Source organism: Periplaneta americana, chromosome 13, assembly GCF_040183065.1.
Source record: "Periplaneta americana isolate PAMFEO1 chromosome 13, P.americana_PAMFEO1_priV1, whole genome shotgun sequence".
Lineage (NCBI taxonomy): Eukaryota > Metazoa > Arthropoda > Insecta > Blattodea > Blattidae > Periplaneta > Periplaneta americana.
Window position 1 is genome coordinate 27518613 of NC_091129.1, and position 22058 is coordinate 27540670.

The following is a 22058-nucleotide window of genomic DNA, read 5'->3' on the forward strand; positions in this document are numbered from 1 at the left end:
ACACAATTTTGAAAATGGTGGCCGTTCATTTCGATACAGGCTTCAGTTCTTTTGTGCATATTATCGCACTATAGACTATTGCATCTAATTCTAATTGCCAGTTTCGTCCTTCGTACTAGTAACTAATGTTGAAATAATTCTGTACCTACTCTACGTACTGTAAATTCAATCCCAATGCATTTTCTGACCGGAGATTTCTCTTCAGTTCCGAACAAACTAATTCTATGGCATTGAGACAACGGTAAGGGGGGAGGGCAGTCGTAGTACAACATGGCCATATTTTGATGATAGTTCGTAATTACATACATCTTTTTCTATGACGGCTACGTTTTTTGTTGCGCGAGTTACTTCTGTAGCGGCGCTGGTATTTTTCAATGGTGTCCGGCACTCACCAGCATCGTCTTTAAAATACGTATAAATACTAATAATAATTAACACTGTTTGCTCTTGTACAATCTTACCGCGTTCTAATGGCGATTGTGTGGATTTACGTAAAACGACCATTGTTATTATCCGTTTTCCAAAAACGCCACATTATAAATACAATCATAATGCATGGAACACAAAAGCCACAATATACATTTACGGTCTTCTGCCCTGTTCTCAGCTAGCTGCATTATACTTGCGTGCTCGTCTGAAACGGAATACTGTATGAACTTGTTCTCGGAGCACCGACTTAGATCTGTCAACAGCGCTGGCGTACCAACAACCAGCCGCGTGCTTCCAGACTGAAACACCTGACGCCTCCCGCTCAAGTTAGGTGCAAGTGGCTCTCATTTGAGCGGACGTACTATATACCTACTCTGTATAAGAGTACCTTACGTACTGTAAATTTAATCTTCACTTCTGCCCTATCCGTCAGATAAAATTACTCAGAAATGCTATCTACTGTCCGTTCAAGTGGTTTTGTCGCAGGGTCGTAGAAAGGGGAGGGGGAAATCACGTGACAGTTAATTACTTACCAAGGCCCTTTTATTTAAGTTATTTTAGACAGTTATATAATATTACGTAGACGTCCAATTCCTAACAGAAATTAATGTTTCCAGAAAAGAGCTAAGACAGCCCAGTTACTAGACTTTACAGAGGGACCAGCAGAAAAGGGTGAGAGAAACCGGGATATAACGTAACCAAACGGACACACAGTACCTGTGCGAAAATGTGATTCAATAATGAATGCTCTTTCTTCACTGGAAAATGCGACCATATTTCTGGAACGTACTATATTCACTCACTCAGTACTGCATACGCGGTCTTGGTTCTGTGTGGAGGACAGTTGTAAGTTTACTATTAGAGGGGGTGGGAGGGAAGTACATTAAAAAAACTCAGGTACAATAAAAATTGAAGTAAAAATAAAATGATGTCTCTGTACTTCTCTTCAAGCATTTTTCTCCCTTATTTTCTGCATAACATAACATTTTCTATTCTAAAGATTTGATTTTACCGTGAATGATTTAATTTATGTCATAAATTTTGTTGTTCAAGACAGGCATTAAAATGTGCAGTCTTTTTAAAAGGTAATGTTTGCTAGAAATGGGTCACCCACTTAAAATCAAACCATGTTAATGTTATACATTTTGGAAAATCTGGGGACTTTTATTTGAAACTTATCAAGTACCGGATCATCATTTTATTTTTACCAACATTTCTAACATTAACCTGACTATACCTTCGGATTAACGGTTGAGAAGCGGAAACACTGTTTGTTACCACCTTTCACGACTGGAGTTTGATGGTACTTGTATAAAATAAAAACAAATCGCTTTACAAGATATAGGAGTGAAGAAAAGTAGTGTATCCATTTATTTAAACTAGGAACTGTTATGATTTTGAGTTTGATAATTTTCATTAGATTTTTATTTAATCAAAATATAGTACAATATTAACAATAATTGTTTTTACTCACTAACTGAACTATCTAGGGAGACGTAATCATTATGCAATGTATAGTACACTATCTACAGCACATTAGCATACAATATCGAGAGTGCATTTAAATTGAAAAATAATCAAAATCTGGATATTTAAACAAATTGTTGAAAATAATGGCATAGGCTTCAGTTCTTTTGTGTACATATTATATCGAAATTTAATGTATTGTTTCTTGAATGTAATTCTTTAATTCTTCTATTGTTGTAGGATTTTCAACAAACAATTGTCTTACAGTAACCCCTTAAAGAAATAAAGCAAAACACTCAAATCACACGACATGGGGGGGGGCATAATCCTGTGCCTCTTGAAATAATTCTGTACCTACTCTATAACAGAGTACCTTACTTACGTAATGTAAATTCAATCTTCACTTCTGCCCAATTTGCACAGATAAATTTACTAAAATTGCTATGTACTGTCCATCCAAGTCCAGGGACGTAGCAAGAGGGAAATCACATGACAATTAATTAACGAGGCTCACTTTTATTTAACTTATTTTAAACAGTTGTATAATATTACGTAGACGTCCAATCCCTGACAGCTAATGTTTTCAGAAAAGATCTAAGACAGCCCAGCCACTAGCCTTTACAGAGGGACCAGCAGAAAAGAGTGAGAGAAACCGGCATACGACACGTAACCAAACAGACACACAGTACCTGTGAGAAAATGTGATTCAATAATAAATGCTCTTTCTTCACTGGAAAATGCGACCATATTTCTGGAACGTAATGTACTCACTCACTCAGTACTGCATACTGTGACCGTAAGGCGACTTTGAATGCATACGCGGTCTTAGTTCTGTGTTAAGGACGGGTAAGGTTTACTAGTAGCGGGAACTGCACACCAAAATTTGCTACCTGGATTTCGGTCATGTAGGAACTGCACACCAATATTTTTTACCTGGATTATGGTCATGAGGAAACTGGACATTAAAATGTTTTCGACCTGCTTTGCCGATACTACACATAGATTTAATTTATCAAAGTGTTTTAATTTTGTTCGAAATGGAGCGTTTGTTTACATCTGAAAGTGAATGGTGAAATTTAGTACTGGTATATGAGGACTGTAAATTTTATAAAGCCAAGGAATTGAAAAACTTCACTCCATCTAATGTAGTAATAGACAGTGGCATACCACGAAATTTTGAGCAGGGGAAGCTAACTCAAGTTGTTTTTCATGCAATATGAGAAAAAGTATTATAAAAATACAATCTTGAAATAAATAATATTAAATTTCAAGTCAGCAGTCGAAGATTGGTTGGAACCTCGTAAGTAACACCAATAAGGCATGACCTCAAATGATACGTAGTAAAATATGATTTCACGGTTTACACATACCTCTAACAAATAGACACGTATACGTATAACATTAGCTCACTCCCTGTCATACTTAGAGAAATCACAATATTAGTATCATTACGTAAGTATGCGTTTGTCTTTTGGTTGTGTCCTTCATTGACAGCAAGGGAGTCGGTCATTTGTTTTTTAAATCACACTTTTGTTCGTAAGTCAGTCTTGATAATACAGTTGTCCTAAAAATCAAGTAAATTGGTGTCAGGAACTGTTATTTCGCTCATTATTTATTATATCATCCACCCTAACACTTCAACTGAACACAACTGACGAAAAGGGATAACTCGGAAACCACTTACTTTAAATGTTAAAGCCAGCTTCTTTAGCTTCTTGCGAGCCTTGCAACTAGGGTAGTTTAGATAGAAAGGGACGGAAAATCTGCGGGGTGGATTACACAGAAGAAACCATTCTGCTTGGAAGCTGGTGTGTGCAGGCTTCTTGTTTACTGCTGCATTACAAATCATCCTGAGCTGCCGCATCACAATATTTAACGCGTAAATATAAATTCTATTAAAATTAATAAATAATTTTCTCATAAACTGCAGGTTTATTATGAAATTATTATTAACTGGGGAAGCTAAGCTTTTTAGCTTACATTGACGCTACGCCACTGGTAATAGACTGAACTAGCTATACAAGCTGCAGTGGTGAAAACTTGGAAATATGTTCCTATTATACTCGTAGGTTGCCGCTTCCATCTTGCGCAAGCATGGTGATGTAAAATACAGTGTGTAGGACTGGCGAAGAAGTACAAAAAGACAGTGAGATAGGACAGTGGCTGAGGATGGTTTTTGGTATAACGTATTTGAATCCAGAGGAAGTCGGGAATTTCTTCGCTATGGAACTGGTTGAGGTAAAACTGATAGATAGCCTTTTAGACTCGAGAAATTTGCAGATTATTTACTAGAAACGTGCATCTTAGAAGATAAAATTTTCCCTCCTTCTGTATGGGCAGCCATGACTGCATAGACCTCTCGCACAATAAATGACTGTGAATCATTTCACAAGCATTTTAATGTCAGTTTTTACAGCAGTCATCCTTCATTGTATAAATTCGTGAATCAACTTTTGGACATACAAATTGAGACTTATATTAAACTATAAAGCAATGAAGAAAGGAAGGAAGCGAAGTTTCAATGTAAAGTCAGCCAAATTCAAAAGAAATATATTTTGTAAATTGTGCAGTATCCTGGTAGGATTAGTGGGTCCCTCGAAAAGCGGTGTGCAGTTTCCGGATCAAAGTGTGCAATTTCCACCTACCCACTACTACAGGGCCGGGCACATTACGTGCTTCTGAGAAATGAGCGCTGTGTGCTTTAAAGAGCAGTTCTTGCGAGCGAGCGTGATGACGTATGCATACTGTACGTCATTCAGTGTCGGTACAGTGATGACTCTGCAATATGATGGCGAACTTTGAAGACGGAGCTTCCGCTCATACATTAAAGCGGCTGATGAACAGGATAATGATGATGATAAGTACTGTATCACAGAATATTCCGAAATGACATTAGTAATGCAGTATTTTTGTTTAATATAACCTAACTGATTAAGAAGTTCAATATCCAACGGCATTATTCTTTACAACTTGCTACTGAATATGACAAATATGTTGGTAATGAACGCCATACATTAATACAACAACTTAAAGAAAATGTTTCTCAGGTACTTCATATCAGAGTATCTATTTGATATTTACATTGCATTATAAGTTATTGTACATTTAGTAATATATAATTTTATGCTCGACCATGCCGAAATGTAGTAATTATACACCTGGTAGCAGTCCTTTAATGCATGTCATTAAAGTACACCTACTCATTAAAGTACAGGTGTTCAGCCAATGACATCTCAGCTTACAGGTGTTCAGCCAATGACAAATCAGCTTTGTACCGTTATAAAACCACAAGTATAGATTATTCTCGGATATGCAATCAAAAGAGAATTAGCGAAAAGTCACGGAGGCTGGAAATCCAATACTGTAGCAGAAGGTTATGTTCTGTTACTATAATAATTAGCGTTAATTGTAAATAATGTTCAAATAAATTCAATTTGTCATCTCGTTTTTCAATGTGGAATTCAATGATCAAGGTTATATCAAGTTTAACGGGATTACATCAAGGTCAATGACATTATTGTTCCTCGGAAAAAATCAATACTTTCGCGTCTGTGCACATCTCACAATTCAAGACCTAGAACAAAGTCACTTCCGATCTTGTCAGATACAAATAAAATGTATACATCTGAATAATTTCAAGTTAGAAATAAGGTCGAGCATAAAAAGTCGTATGAAACTTGCCTATAATGGTAGGCCTAATTAAGACACTCGTATGAATATTATAAAACTCGCTTGCGCTCGTTTCATAAATATCCATACTTACGTCTTAATTACTATCATTATAGGCTCGTTGCATAATGTACTATTAAATTATACAAGTATTATGTTATATCACAGTATACTGTATTACAGTTTATGATATATCATATATATCATATCATATATCACGTCATATTATATTATATTATATTATATTATATTATATTATATTATATTATATTATATTATATTATATTATATTATATTATGCATTAACAGGATGATAATAATGCATTTAGTGGATCGGCTATGAGAATTAGCTACAAAATTTGCCACGAAATTGCAAAGGAATTGAAAACATTCAACGAAGGTGAATTCAGCAAGCGATGTTTAGTTATATTGGCAGATGAACTCTGTCCACAGCAAGTAGGGGAAGTGGAAGCCATACGTCTGTCAGGTAGAACCGTGGTGAGAAGGTTGCAGTATGTGCGTATGGGTTATGTAAATAAGCCTAATGATTTGTGTGTGTGCATAGAGCGAAGTTTATTCCATTAAATTAATAAGAGTGTTATAAATCCTGTACTGTACAATGGATTGATGTAATATCCTTATAAACTATTATATAGCCTACTGACAGACTGAATGACTAGAACAACCGTGGCTCTTGTTATATTAATGCAGGTAAGGTAGCTGTAATGCGAGTCCGCCACTGCGTGAGCGTTCTGCTCTGGATTGGAATTGAAGTGCCTTGCGGAGCGAGAGCAGCTGTGGCCGACTAAATGGAGCCGCTCTCATACCCGGCCCTGCACTAGTAGATAGGATGGGAAAGAAGTAGATTAAAAAACGCAGGTACAATAAAAACTGAAGTAAAAATAAAATGATATCCCTACAAAGAGAATGTTTTATCTATTGAACAATAACTTAGCAGATGTTCGAAACAGGAGCACGACACATCTAACCAAATCAGACCTGCAAACTTTAGTCTAATTTAACTATTACACGAGACAAAATCTGTCTCAAAATACTCTTAATTTAAGCCTAGTTGCCGAAGAGTAGAATACAATTATTTTTTAGCAACTGAACTGAATAATTTATCAATTTTATACGTGAAATTTTGTCGATTCCTTAGTCTCGCGTACTTTCTTCAAAAAAGGTGGCAACCCTACATAGAACACTTTTAGAATTTCGCACTTGCTATGGGAATGGGTAACTGATAGCCCTATGTAAAAATTAAGTGGTAAGTCTATAGACATAAGAAAGTAGAGGAATCATGAACTACAGAAAATAACTTATCAATGTTTCCCTTCAGTCAATAGCAACAAATTATTTCAAAATGATAAGCATGCATCATTCCAATGTGAAGTTAATATTGTTGTCACAATTTAGATTGGAGAATCAAGTTCTCGGAATATGATATTCGTCAACTCTTGTTTCTTATTTAGTATGAATATTATGGAAAAGCAGACGTAACAATGGCTCTGTTTAGGAGTCAGTATAGGAACAGCCTTAAGAGCTTAGGCGACTTCCGACTCACGTTAGATAATTTGGTGGTTAATGAGAATAGTGAGTAACCATCACATCTGAGGGTGCAAGCAAGGGAGCGAACAAACTAAAAACTTGGTCAGGTGGAACATTTTTTCGGAAAAATATAAAGAATAATCCGGGAAATATAGTGGAATTTCTCACACCACTAATTATAATTCATTTCATAAAACCTGCAGATTACAGGGATTTACGTCATGCCAATTTCAAGGGTAGACTGATATGAAATTTCAATTTTCTAAACTATTGTAGGTAGATCTCTGAAATGTTGTACAGTTGTGCTGTTGCATATAAATAGTTTTCGTACAAAATTCATCTCATTTGGTGTAGAAATGTATGAATTATTAACAATTTTGTAATTTTAAATTGTGTAAATTTAAGTATCCAAAAATTCCTACTTCTTCCACAAATTCAAATATTTTGGCCTGAAATTTAATGTACATACTTGTCAGACTCTGAGAAACAAAACTTACTCTATATATTTTCTTTTTATTTTACTAAAAAATAATAAAAATATTTTATACACTAAAGTGTAAAAACAGAAAAAAAAAAAAAAAAAGTTCAACTCGAACATGAAGAAAAATTGATATTGAAAAATACGAGTGTTACGTATAATCCTGATAGTAAGTTTTGTAAAGAACACATTCAAAATCCTCTACAAAAAATCATGCATGTGGTACATAATTTGTACAAAAGGGTTGCATTTTAACAATACAAATTTCCGGAAAATGAAAGTGGAGAAAATTGACTTCAAAGTTTGGGATAGTAATAATAATAATTCAGATCTCTGTCTTTTTTATTTTCTAGGAATTTTGAAATATATAGATCTAGCTTATTATATGCAGAACTTATCCTTATAGACACTACGACGCTATGCATACCTAACCTACACAAGTGAATAAAGACTGAAAAATCTATGTAACCTTATGAAAACACTATATTAGATAACTATTATTTACAAATCACTATAGAGTGTAGACACTATTATAGCTCTAACAATAAAACTTTTACAAACTTGCAAATATTTCTTGTATCACAAACAAAAACCAAACATTGTTATGGCTACTAACAACAAGTGGAATTTTCCTTTAGACAAGAGTTGTGCTCTCCTTTGCACCTAAATACCTTTCAAAGGGAAGCAATCTTTGAAGTGACATCTGTTGGATTCTATTAAGAACTATTTCGAAAAGTCGAGATGTTACACTGGCTCAATCGGATCTAATTTTTTAAATAATGTGTGATAAACAGCGTACTTTCCAAAATGGTCGCATAATTCAGAGTGAAGGGCGTAGACAGAGAATTCAAAATACTAGTCAGAACGCGCAGAATTTAAAAAAATGTGGCCCTAAAAAGCTGATAGACTAATCGTATAGCCATGAAAATTGGCAGAGGGCATCTTTAGACCATAAACAATTTTTTAAAATATAAAAACAAATAATTCAATTTTTTACCAGAAATGGCAAGATCTCACACGTGTCTTCTTAAGCAAGGAATAGCAGAAGAAATATAGAAACGGTTAAATATATTTCAGGGGAGAAGGGATGATCTCGGAGGAAAAGTGGGCTTACATGTTAGTATGAAAACAAAGAAGAGGAAACAGTATGGTTATAAAAATTAAGAATAAAAATATATGATGAATACTGGAATGTCCAGTTGTTCTTACCTCACTGAAGACGTTGAGGCCGCAACACGACAAGTCCCATAGTTTGAGAGCCGTCTTGTTGCGCAACTCCAGGACCACAGCGTTAGCAAGAGGGGCTTCGTTTCCCTCGATGGCACCGAAAATAAAGGCACCGGCGATCGTGTATCCAACGACGAGGCCAATGATTCCAACATTACTAAACATAAAGGCAATAAACTCGCGAAAAAAGTCTTTACACTTCTGACCCCATGTTTTCTTGCGGTAACGACCGTATCTTCGTGTTGACCTTTTTCTTTCCATAATACCGAGCAGGAACTGTAATCTGACACAAAGTATCCCTGCGCCGCCGTGTAGGAGCTCTCAACAATTCTGTCTTTATCGATGCTGTACATATAATGTCCACAACAAACATCACTTTTATGGACCTTAGAGGTATGTTTAAAGACGGCACCAAGGTCCTTAGTTTGTCCTTGGTTTATCCACCGCTTTCTGGAGCCACTGTCAACAATGATATTGAGACCAGGAGAATAAAAATTGATGAAACAAAGTCTACACACGTTCACTTTCCAAACTTGTAACTTCACTAGAATGTTGACTTTGTTTTTCAGGATTGTTTGAATGGCAGTGACAGAACTTCTATGTTTTGAATGAGAAATGTGAAGAGGATATTTTTTTAATGTAACTGTAAAATCTTCAACAAACTCTAAGAAATATAACTGAAACTTATTAATGAGAGTCGAATGTTGATACAACATCCACAAAGAACATTTAAGAATTGTGTTTATTATTGTACGTATTGTTCTTGCACACTTCTTCGTGTCTGTGGTAAACAAGGTTATGTCAAAGCCAACAGAACTTCCACTATGCTTTGTAATTATGAAAGTGATTTTAGCTAAGACATATAGAAACAAAGAATTTAGAATACACACAGATTGTCTTTTATAATCGCTTTTCTTTCTCACTGATTCTACTTTTCTGTCACTAAAATCTAAACGCTTTACTACCGATTTCACTGGAGAAAGACTGTTGGAGAATCTTAAAATAAATCCACTAGTTTCATTAGGAAATGAGTTCTTAAAGAATACACCATAGCAAATTACGATTTGAATAACTTGTAAATGAAGTTTAGGTCCGTAACCTCCAGAATCACTGAATTTTCTCACTTGCACTTCTCTGGCATGCAAATCGTGCGTTTCTCTGTTTTCTCGTAATGTAGGTGACTGATCACTTCCCCATGGCGCCATGCTGCAGAATCATCCGCCGTTGTTACGTCTCCAAACGACGACATTACACGTACAAAGACACCTCGGTAACGTCACGATTCATCAGTAGCTTCAAATCGGATGAAAAGGGCTTCGGTAACGTGGAGGTGGGGCAAATCACATTCTCTTCACGTCAGTCGACATTTGTCAGCACCTGGAAAGCAGAGATAAGAGCGCGTGAGAATATAAATGAATGTTTCTGTTTTAACGATTTATCTCTGTGGCATATGAAATTTAAAGATAAATCTCGAATTAAAATTAACAGATTCACTATCAAAATTATAAATCTCACTGTACGAAAACTATTTGAATTATATCAATACTTCTTTTTAATTGTCATATTCGCGCTAAAATGGAATATGCCTCAATAATTTGATCATCCAATTGTAAATCACAGTAATCAAATTGAAAAAAATTCAAAAACGATTCTCAAGGTATCTTTATTTTTACAAATGTCATTATTCGGCATTCCACAACAAAATCACGTACAACAATCTACTTGCTGAATTTAATTTAATGTCTCTTGCAAGTCGTAAATTACTTTCTGAACAATTTCTATGGTATAAAATATTCAACGGTCTACTGGATAATATCGAAATATTATCACAAATCCAGCTTAACGCTAGAACATCACATTTAGGAAATAGTCAATTCTTATATTATAAGAAACCAAACACTTCAGGACATAAAAATTCACCAGTGTTAAAAATGTGTTCAAAATTCAATGAAATATGTAAAACATAGGATCTAGATTTAAGCATTTCTTGCATGAAAAATATAAACATTATCTTACTAATATACTGAAGGTAATTCATTTTAATAATATTGCTATTTGTTACTCTGTAAGTTGCCAACTATAGCTACATTTTACATCTTTTGGTTATGGTATCTATATTAATCTATTTTTCATTTATTTTTTTGTATTATTCATTTATATTTATATCTGTGTATATTTTATTTACGTAGTATGTATTTGTCTGCTTTTTAATTTTTCATTTGTATTTACAAATGTATCCTGTATTTGTATCTGTTTTATCTCTTTTTTCATGTTATCTCCAATTTTATGTTCTAAGCAAATATTTGTCCTGTCTATTCTAAAAGGGGCTTTGTCTTGTTACATAAATAAATAAATAAATAAATAAATAAATAATTAAATAAATAAACAAAAACAAAGAAACAAAAACAAACAGATAAATAGATCAATACACAAATAAATAAATAAATAAATAAATAAATAAATAAATAAATAAACAAGTAAAATAAATAAATAAGTAAATAAATAAATAAAAATTAGTAATAAAATCTGCCATAAAATGCAGTAACTCGACAAATTACGTGACATTATATTACCTAACGTTTAATAAGCATGTTACTACATTAACAGATTCATTATCAAGTTTTTAAATCTCACTATATACGAAATATATTAATTAAACTAATAATATTATTTACAATATTTATCTATAGTAATTTCACTATAGATTTTCATTTATCTTGAGAAAAGTCTAGTGGAATTTATTTGACTATTACAAGATTAGCAGGAAGTACTCCTATATAAAAATTATAAGAAATAAAGTACTCTAATACAATAAATACTCATCATGCAATGTTTGCAGGTTTTCTTGGGATAAGTAAATACGGTATTTTCCCGTTGCTTTCCGCACATCACTCTTTCTTTCGCATCTTAAAAGATCACAGAGGGCTCCAACGTGGAGGTAAGGAGAATGGATTTGAATAATTAGGCACTCACAGCAAGGGTTAACTGTCAGTTCTATTAGGGTTTTTTGAAATGTGGATATGAAGAAGGATAGAGCGTGTGAAGTGGATATACAGAATAAGAAAAGAAGATGTTTTTGAATGAGTGGATGAAGAAAGAATGATGCTGAAACTGATGAGAAAGAGGAAAATAAATTGGGTGGGTCACTGGTTGAGAAGAAACTGCCTACTGAAGGATGCACTGGAAGAAATGTTGACCGGGAGAGGTGTTCATGACAAAAGAAGATATCAGTGAGGCGACATTAAGATATATGGATCATATGAGGAGACAAAGAGGAAGGCAGAAAATAGGAAAGATTGGAGAATGCTGAGTTTGCAGTGAAAGACCTGCCCTTAGGCAGAACATTATGAATAATGAATGAGCACAATAAAATATTATTTGACTTACTAGAATACTAAACTTTCTTGAAAATGTATTAGAAGCGGTTCCACCGCAGTTAAAGCATGGCATTGTCATCTCGCGCAGGTTACGTGGGGGGTAGCACGTGGAAATCTTACGAAGTAAACGCATTTTCGTCTACAGCGCATCCAAGGTCATGCTTCAACCACAGTGGAACGGCTTCTAGTGTACTACCTCATCATTACAAATATTCCGCTAGACGACAGTAGTGTGTTATGATGAGCTATTCTCTTGTTATCAATTGTGCCTACTATACAATCTTATTGAACTTTATGGACTATTACTAGTCAAGAAGGCTTTGCAGATTCAGTTCCATTTTCATTAAAACAGTTGCTTTGTACTTGGATTATCAAATTATATTAACCAATCTCTGATACGTGACTATCCATAATCTCATACAGAAGAAGCTATAACATAACCTAAATAATATAAAAAAGATATAGGAATATAAATTATGGTTTATTTAACGACGCTCGCAACTGCCGAGCTTATATCAGCGTCGCGGGTGTGCCAGAATTTTGTCCCGCAGGAGTTCTTTTATATGCCAATAAATCTACTGACATGAGCCCGTCGCATTTAAGCACACTTAAATGCCATTGACCTGGGTCGGGATCAAACCCGCAACCTCGAGCACAGAAGGCCAGCGCTATACTGACTACGCTACCCAGGCCCACTAAAAAAGATAAATTGTAGAAAGTTTTAATTAAGCATTCTGAATAAACAGTTATTGAAAATGCAATATTTGGCAAACAAAAAAACAAATTCTAGGAGGTGATAAAAACAAACAAACGCTAAATGATAAAAATTGTGAGATAAGCAGCCAGGATTGGTTGAAACACGTCGTTTCGTATCCTTTTATTGATCAAAAGTAGTATGACGTAGTAAAAGCTTAATAGTTACGAAAAATCAATTTTGACAAGTTATCCAAAATTACATCAGGCCTACTTAAACTTTTTTGTAAGTTATTTTACGACGCTTTATCAACATCTTAGGTTATTTAGCGTCTGAATGAGATGAAGGCGATTGTGCCGGTGAAATGAGTCCGGAGTCCAGCACCGAACGTTGCCCAGCATTTGCTCATATTGGGTTGAGGGAAACCCCGGAAAAAATCTCAACCAGGTAACTTCCCCCGACCGGAAATCGAACCTAGACCACCTGGTTTCGAAGCCAGACGCGCTAACCGACCTACTTAATTCTGAAAGCTCAATTCACTCTGTAAATGAGGCTAAAATAACAAATTAAATAACTAGAGAATCAGGTTTTGTATATTAAGAAGAAATTCAGAATATGAACTACGGTGATTACGAAACTTTATGATCTAATGGTACTGCATATATTAATATACCGTTGTGAAACTGTAGTAGGAATAAAAGTGACAAAATAAAACTTTACCCATCCTAGATATGACTTTGAAGATCCGTTGCTGTAGATAATATTTTGTTAAATCAAAAGGAAATACTGATACAAGGAAAGACCAAATATTCTGGTCTTGCGGAATAAGTAGAAAATGAAGAAGAGCTAATATCAACGTCTATAGTATGCGCCAAAACAAACTGTAGGCCTATTGGAATTATATGTCGCCTGCTACGGATGTTTGGCTCGCAACCATATATTTATTTTTTGACACAACATTTAAATATAGTGTATATTCAGTACTTGGCGTAACACTGCAAATGATTCTCATAATACAAGAAAATGGCTATATTGTTTAGTATTATTTTCGTGCAAATGACCCAAGTTTGAAACACGTTTCAGATGGCTTCATAAAATATTTAATTATAGAAGGTACTCACTAGCCATAAGGCAATAACCACACTCACTTTGCTTCAAGATCACTTTCCGGAAAGCTTACTTTTCCGTGAAACATATTTCCTTATCCATCACAATCATCTGGCCTTACTCCGATGCATAAGTATGGTATACGTTAAATGATCCGTATTCATGGAGAATCCACAACAACGATTGAGGAATTACGAAAAAAACAGTTACTTCCTTTAACTGTTAGCAAATTATATTTCCAAACAAGTTTGAGAATCTACTTGAACGTAATGAAAGTCGTGTGAAGAATATTTGTTTTATACAGGATGTTTCTAAATTAGGGGATTCGTAACAAGCTGAATCCGTAAAGGTCAGTTTCTATCCGATACTTTTCCAATTCACTGCGGGCTAAAGCAGGCAGATGCACTATCACCTTTACTTTTTAACTTCGCTCTAGAATATGCCATTAGGAAAGTTCAGGATAACAGGCAGGGTTTGGAATTGAACGGGTTACATCAGCTTCTTGTCTATGCGGATGACGTGAATATGTTAGGAGAAAATACACAAACGATTAGAGAAAACACGGAAATTTTACTTGAAGTAAGCAAAGCGATCGGTTTGGAAGTAAATCCCGAAAAGACAAAGTATATGATTATGTCTCGTGACCAGAATAGTGTACGAAATGGAAATATAAAAATTGGAGATTTATCCTTCGAAGAGGTGGAAAAATTCAAATATCTTGGAGCAACAGTAACAAATATAAATGATACTCGGGAGGAAATTAAACGCAGAATAAATTTGGGAAATGCGTGTTATTATTCGGTTGAGAAGCTCTTATCATTCAGTCTGCTGTCCAAAAATCTGAAAGTTAGAATTTATAAAACAGTTATATTACCGGTTGTTATGTATGGTTGTGAAACTTGGACTCTCACTCTGAGAGAGGAACATAGGTTAAGGGTGTTTGAGAATAAGGTGCTTACGAAAATATTTGGGGCTAAGCGGGATGAAGTTACAGGAGAATGGAGAAAGTTACACAACACAGAAATGCACGCATTGTATTCTTCACCTGACATAATTAGGAACATTAAATTCAGACGTTTGAGATGGGCAGGGCATGTAGCACGTATGGGCGAATCCAGAAATGCATATAGAGTGTTAGTTGGGAGACCGGAGGGAAAAAGACCTTTAGGGAGGCCGAGACGTAGATGGGAGGATAATATTAAAATGGATTTGAGGGAGGTAGTGTATGATGATAGAGACTGGATTAATCTTGCACAGGATAGGGACCGCTGGCGGGCTTATGTGAGGGCGGCAATGAACCTTCGAGTTCCGTAAAACCATTTGTAAGTAAGTAAGTTTCTAAATTAGACCGGCAAACTTTGGAATCGGTTAGATAACCTGATTTTCAAACAGATATTGTTCAGGAACCCATGGGCGGCGACACTTCCTTTCAGAGCAAAAAAGGGATTATGTCATTACATAGTTCGATCGTACAGGAAGGGAGTGAAGTAATTAGTTACTTGAAAAATGAATAAACAAATCATTAATGTTACAAGCATAATTTATTGACCCAAACATACAGAAAAAACACAAACAAAATAAAGCGAATTTAAATAAAAAAACACTTCAGTGTTAAATTAGAAGGATGAATTTATTGCTTTAATGTCTCATCACTTCAAATGCTAGAACAAACGTCCATTGACTTCCAGACAAGCATTACATAGGCGTGCAAAGACGCCAGCAATTTCTCTGATTTCAGCTACTCCCCAGACAATGCGTGTTGCAAGTTCTTCTTCAGAGTCAACAGGAGTTTATAAACCGCAGGTAGTAATCAAATTGGATTAATGCTTGATACCGAGCTCAGGGAATAAACAAACGCTGTAGAAGTATGATAATGCACTTACGGGGTAAACAAACTGGATGGTAGCATTAAATCCCTCTTGCACTGAAACAAGCGTTCGAGTCCATGGCTTTCTTAAAAAAATGTGTTTGAAAGAAGGTTATCTATCAGATCCAAAAGTTTGTCGGTCTAATTTAAAAACATCCTGTATAAGTTGTCAATGAATATGTAATTTTGTTTTTCGTACGATCGTGGTTTTGTTGTATTTCAGCTATAGTTCTTAGGCCTTGCAAGTTAGTGTTCTTACACAGAGACTTGTTGCTAGGAAAAACATTCTTCATGAAATAAAACTATACTGAAATAGACACATTATGGTGCAATTATTGTTACTTAATTACCATGCTCTAAATTTTGAATGCAAAATGTATTGTATTTGTAATTTTAAAAATATGATCGTGCATAAAATGTTGTACAATAAACATTTGTGAAGTGCATTATAAAATCTCGGAAACTGAGAAACTCGGTCTGCTCTTTTCTCAAACATTTCCTCGGTTTTCTGAAAAGCACTTCCCAACCTTATATCGTAACATTATTATTACAAAGTTATGCTTTTGTTCCAGTTTATTACAGCGTTTTATTTCAGTGCAGTTTATGGTTTAGATACATAAAAGCGGAGTATCCATTTTTAGTACTACTTTGTTTGACGCATACTGCATTAAGAGTTCCTAAAGCAACACATTCCCAGAAGAAAACATGACAATCCAAAGAGGTATAGAACTGGAAGCCGATCCAGTTTCTGGTAGTGAGATGACAATTTCTCAGACATCTCTTGAAACCCGAAGGAACCTGGAAGTCTAATCTGTAAAACAGGTGAAAAACAAAGAGCAATAGTTAAAATGTATATCGAAAATAAATTTGTAAAATCCTATCATATACAGGGTGAGTCGCAATTATGTACTACAAAAAATTGCAGAGCATTCTATACACCAAAACAAAAATATTTTGTCATATACTTTTGGTCGTGACAGCTTTGTTATAGGAACAGTTATAAATGTACAAACAACAGATAATTTCTTAGAGAAATGTTTATTATCATTGCAGGTTCATAGCAAATGTTCGAAATATCCACTATTAACACCACAACTCAATTTCGCCCTGCTTCACCATGAATGTCTCATTAGCTGGAAGATATTAGCTGTGTCCAGGATTGTATTTCCTACAGCCATGATTGCATTTAACAGATGCTGTCTCGTAGCGTATCGTTGGGAGTAAACTTGTCATTTCATGTAGCCCAATAACTAAACGTCGCAGACAGTGAGATCGGGTGATCGCGCCGGCCATGCAATAGGTCCAATCCATCTGTCTGGGACAGTATTAAGAGTAACTTCAAGCTACACACTCCCAGAAAAATAACATGACAAAACAATGAGGTACAGAACTGGAGGTCGATCCAGTTCCTGATAGTGAGATGACAATTTCTCAGACATCTCTTGAAACCGCAAGAAACCAGGAATTCTAATCCGTAAAGTAGGGAAAAACCAAAGAGGAATATCTAATGTATATAGAAAATAAATTTGTAAGATACTTTCATATATAGGATGAGTCGTAATTATGTTCTACAAAGAATTGCAGAACATTCTATACACTAAAACAAAAACATTTTATCATATACTTTTGGTCGTGACAGCTTCATTATGGGAACATTTATTTATTTATTTCATTGGGTTATTTTACGACGTTTTGTCAACATCTAGGTTATTTAGCGTCTGAATGATATGAAGGTGATAATGCCGGTGAAATGAGTCCGGGGTCCAACACCGAAAGTTACCCAGCATTTGCTCGTATTGGGTTGAGGGAAAACCCCGGAAAAAACCTCAACCAGGTAACTTGCCCCGACCGGGATTCGAACCCGGGCCACCTGATTTCGCAACCAGACGCGCTGTTATAGGAACAGTTACAAATACAAACAACAGGTACTTTCTTAGAGGGATGTTTATTCACATTGCAGGTTCATAGAGGATGTTCGAAATGTCACCGTTAACTTCACAACACAATTCAGACCTTCTTTACCACTAATGTCTTGTCAGCTGAAAAATATTAGGTGTGTCCCGGGTTGTATTTCCTTCAGTCATGATTGCATTCAACAGATGCTGTCTCTTAGAGTATCGTTGGGAGTAAACTAGTCCTTTCATGTGGCCCAATAACCAAAAGTTGCAGACAGTGAGATCGGGTGATCACGCTGCCCATGCAATTGGCCCGCTGCGTCCAATCCACCTGCCTGGAAACATTTCATTCGAATTAAGTCTCACAGCACGAACGTAATGCGCAGGTGCTCATTTTGAAGTATCCACATGTTAAATCATGTTGTCAGTGATACGACGTCCAATTGTTGGGTTAGTTCAGTCTGCAGAATGCGTAAATACGCAGCACCTGTTAATGGTGTAGGAAGTTCACATTGTCAAATGTGGTGTAGTTTATGCTGCGGGGGATTTTTATGTGATAGTGTTGGCTACATTGTTCCTTTTTTGTTCTGAACGCACCCCCCATTTTCGCCTCCTCTGATTGGAGGAACAAGGGAGTGGGACGGCTGTCTACTGGAGGAGCTAGGAGCGGCCTCGAGAGACGGAACTCGGGTTCGAAGCGAGTTAGAGAGAGGACGTCTAGTCTTCAACCTCCACGGGAGTATTCGTCGGTTGTTTGTACTTCGCCAACGCCGGGTTTGAGTCGACCGGCCTGGTTGAATTGGAACGACTCTGGTTATGCGTGGGACGCATCACCGATAGAACATCGTTTTCATATTGCAGTTACATAGACCCGGTGGCGGTCTGTTTCATCTCTAACAGAGCATTGGCCAGCTGTGTTAATTATCATATTCTACACAGCGTGCGATCGTCGACATTCTCTGGATGACAGTGAAGTTTCTTAGTTTCTTCGAGTCTATCGTGATGTTAATGGTGATAGTTTCTGAGTCGGTGACGAGATATTCTACACGGATCTACACCGGCAATCAGCTAAAGATTGGAGTGTTGAACTTTATGGGATTTCTCAGAGCCCGTGTGCCATGGAAAACTGTACTTTACGTGGGGGGGTGGGGGTTGATAACTCGTAGTATATAGCACCATATTTTCACTTCTCATTCCATGTTAGTTATTACTCCTCTCTCTCGGCAATTTACGCCGTTATCAGACTTTAGTATTTAGAATTCTTTTATTATCCCCACTTCCTGCTCGGGGGTATTCCTATGTTTTCACAGTTCTTAATTTGTATAATATGTGTAGCTTCTTTCTCTCTACTTGTTTGTGGTTTATTGAATTGTTATGTTTATGATGGCTTGTGTTATAAGTACTATTGTTAGAGGCAACCAAAAACCTTGAACCATACGATCCTCTTTATTTTTCCTTCCTGGGTTTTCCCCAGGCACGCCAACACGACACAAAGCAGAATATCCCCAATTACACCCATCCAGATATTGATGGAGAACTGATGTTACGAATGTACTTCCTCAATAACATTTGGATTCTGGTATGCCCAGACATGCTGGTTGTGGCGATTGAAGATACCTTTTCTGGTGAATATTGCTTCATCCAGTACCAGTATTTTGCTTAAGATATGTCGATCAGCTGCATTTTCATGAAGTAACCATTCGCAGAATATCCTCTGACGTTCAAAATCAACCTCTCCTTGCAATTCTTGAGCAGGTTGCAGACGATATGGATAGAGTAATGCTTTAGGTACAAATGCTTTTTTTTATCTTTAAACAAATATACACTACATTAAATATAAACTGAACATAAACACAAGAAAGGTAGGCACTACTGCGTAAAGGTGCAATTCCTATGATGCGGCTGACGCACGCGGCTGACGGATTGCGTGTGGCGCACTACACTGCTACAATGGAATGTTAGGGAAGTGATTCCTATGCTGCGTCAGCCGCTTGCGTCGACCGCAGTGCAGATTGAGTTGCGCGGCTGTACCCCTTCGAGAGCAGAATTTCCGTAAATGGATGAACTACTTTTCTTCCCCCCTATACCTAGTAAAGTAGTTTGTTCGTATTTTACGCCAGTATCATCGAACTCCAGTCGTGGAAAGGGGTAGCAAACGGTGTTTCCGGTTCCCAACCGTTAATCAAAAGGCATAGCCAGGTTAATATTAGAAATGTTAGTAAAAATAAAATGCTCTCCCTGTGTATATGTGTGTGTGTATATACAGGGACATCATTTTATTTTTACTAATATTCCTAATATTAACCTGGTTATACCTTTGGATCAACAGGAGAACAGGAAACGCCGTTTGCTACCCCCTTCCACGACTGGAGTTCGATGATACTGGCGTAATATACAAACAAATCACTTTACTAGGTATAGGAGGGAACAAAAGTAGTTCATCCATTTACGTAAACTAGGAAATATCACGCTTTTGAGTTTGATCATTTTCATTAGGTTTTTGTTTAATCAAAATACAGTTCAGTATGAACATGAGTGTTTTTACTCACGAATTGAGCTGTCCATGCGGACGTATTCATTTTGTAGTGTATATTCTACTGTCTACAGCACATTAACGTACAATATAGAGAATTAAGTTAAATTGAAAAATAATCATAATATGGATATTTAAACACATTTTTGAAAATTATGGCCGTTCATATCGATACAGGCTTCAGTTCAAATGTGCATATTATCGCACTATAGACTATTGTACCTAATTCTAATTACCAGTTTCGTCCTTCGTACTAGTAACTCATGTTGAAATAATTCTGTAGGCCTATCTACTCTATAAAAGAGTACCTTACGTACTGTAAAATCAATCTTCACTTCTGCCCGATCCGAAAAATAAAATTACTCAGACATGCTATCTACTGTCCGTCCAAGTGGTTATGTCGCTGGGTCGTAGAAACGGGGGAAATCACGTGACATTTAATTATTTAACGAGGCCCTTTTATTTAAGTTATTTTAAACAGTTGTATAATATTACGCAGACGTCCAATTCCTAACAGAAATTAATGTTCTCAGAAAAGAGCTAAGACAGCCCAGCCACTAGCCTTTACCGAGAGGCTGCTGGAGGAAACCGGGATGCGACATAGGCAAACGGACGACAGTACCTGTGCGAAAATGATTCAATATTGAAAGCTCTTTCGTCACAGAAAACGCCAAAATATTTTTGGAACGTACTGTTTATTATGGCCGTAAGGCTACTATGACTGTATATGCGGTCTTGGATCTGTATGGATGACGGTTGAACTTCATTAGTAGAAGGTGTGGGAGTGAAGTGCATTCAAAAACTCAGGTATAATAAAAATTGAATAAAAAATAAAATGATGTCCCAGTATATATATAAAGAAACGTCTTAATTATTGTAATGGGAATGTCTCAAATTATGTAATTCTTCGCAGTTTTCTACAAGCGAAATAAGTTTTCAGTCTACTATTTGGGCATGAAACTGAACATGGCACAACATAATAGTAACAGTTGAGCAATTAAAATTGATTTATTAAAGAAGACCATGATTGCACGCATCGGAAATTTGCTCATCCGAGAAACGTGGACGGATTTACCGAGGGCCGATGCGTGAGACACGATGTAGTGAACGCGGTTACATAACAATAACAGGAAAGATTGTCATTTTCCGATCCTTGCTATTCATTCGATGAGTGCGACACCAGCGTATAAATATTATACAGTATGTACACTTCGCGTCGGTACCTTTGATGTAGCAGGACTCATTTCACTGACCTTCAAACCAGTTTGAGCGTGAGATTCTGCTTTCTCCCAGAAGTTGGCACTGACATCACACCAGCTAGCAGTCGACACAGCGGAAATATAACACATACAATTAATACGTCTAGGTACATTATGTACTCAAATAAAATAAATTGGACCGGTGAAATAATAAATCCGTCATTATCTGTAGTGTCTAGACTCTAGAGTTCCTTTATAATGAGAGTTGAGACGTTGACCCCTATCAACAATTAAAATATATAATGATTTGGTAGCGCTGAAAATGGAAAAAACAAACCTCCTATGAGTAGTAAAACCATATACCTATATTATATTGTATACAAATATTAAACGAAAATAATACATAAATCTATAATGTATTATATCATTTTATAATATAACTAGCCGTACCCTTGCGCTCCGCTGCACCTGTTGGAAATAAATATAAAGTAATTACCTAATTAAAATAGGACGTTTGATCCAGGAAACATTTGTTTTTGATAGAAGGATAAATCCTTTAATATGTTAC

General features: G+C 36.0%; 1 protein-coding gene across 9 annotated transcripts in view; it reads right to left on the minus strand.

Moving 5' to 3' along the window:
* sand (sandman) overlaps positions 1–22058 on the minus strand; it is a 1680707-nt gene that overhangs the window by 473710 nt on the left and 1184939 nt on the right. For all 9 annotated transcript variants that reach the window (XM_069842971.1, XM_069842966.1, XM_069842970.1 and 6 more), the window contains one exon: positions 8801–10195. In XM_069842971.1, coding sequence (XP_069699072.1) covers positions 8801–9079 — 279 coding nt within the window. In that variant the 5' untranslated portion in view covers positions 9080–10195. The remainder of the gene's footprint in view (positions 1–8800; positions 10196–22058) is intronic.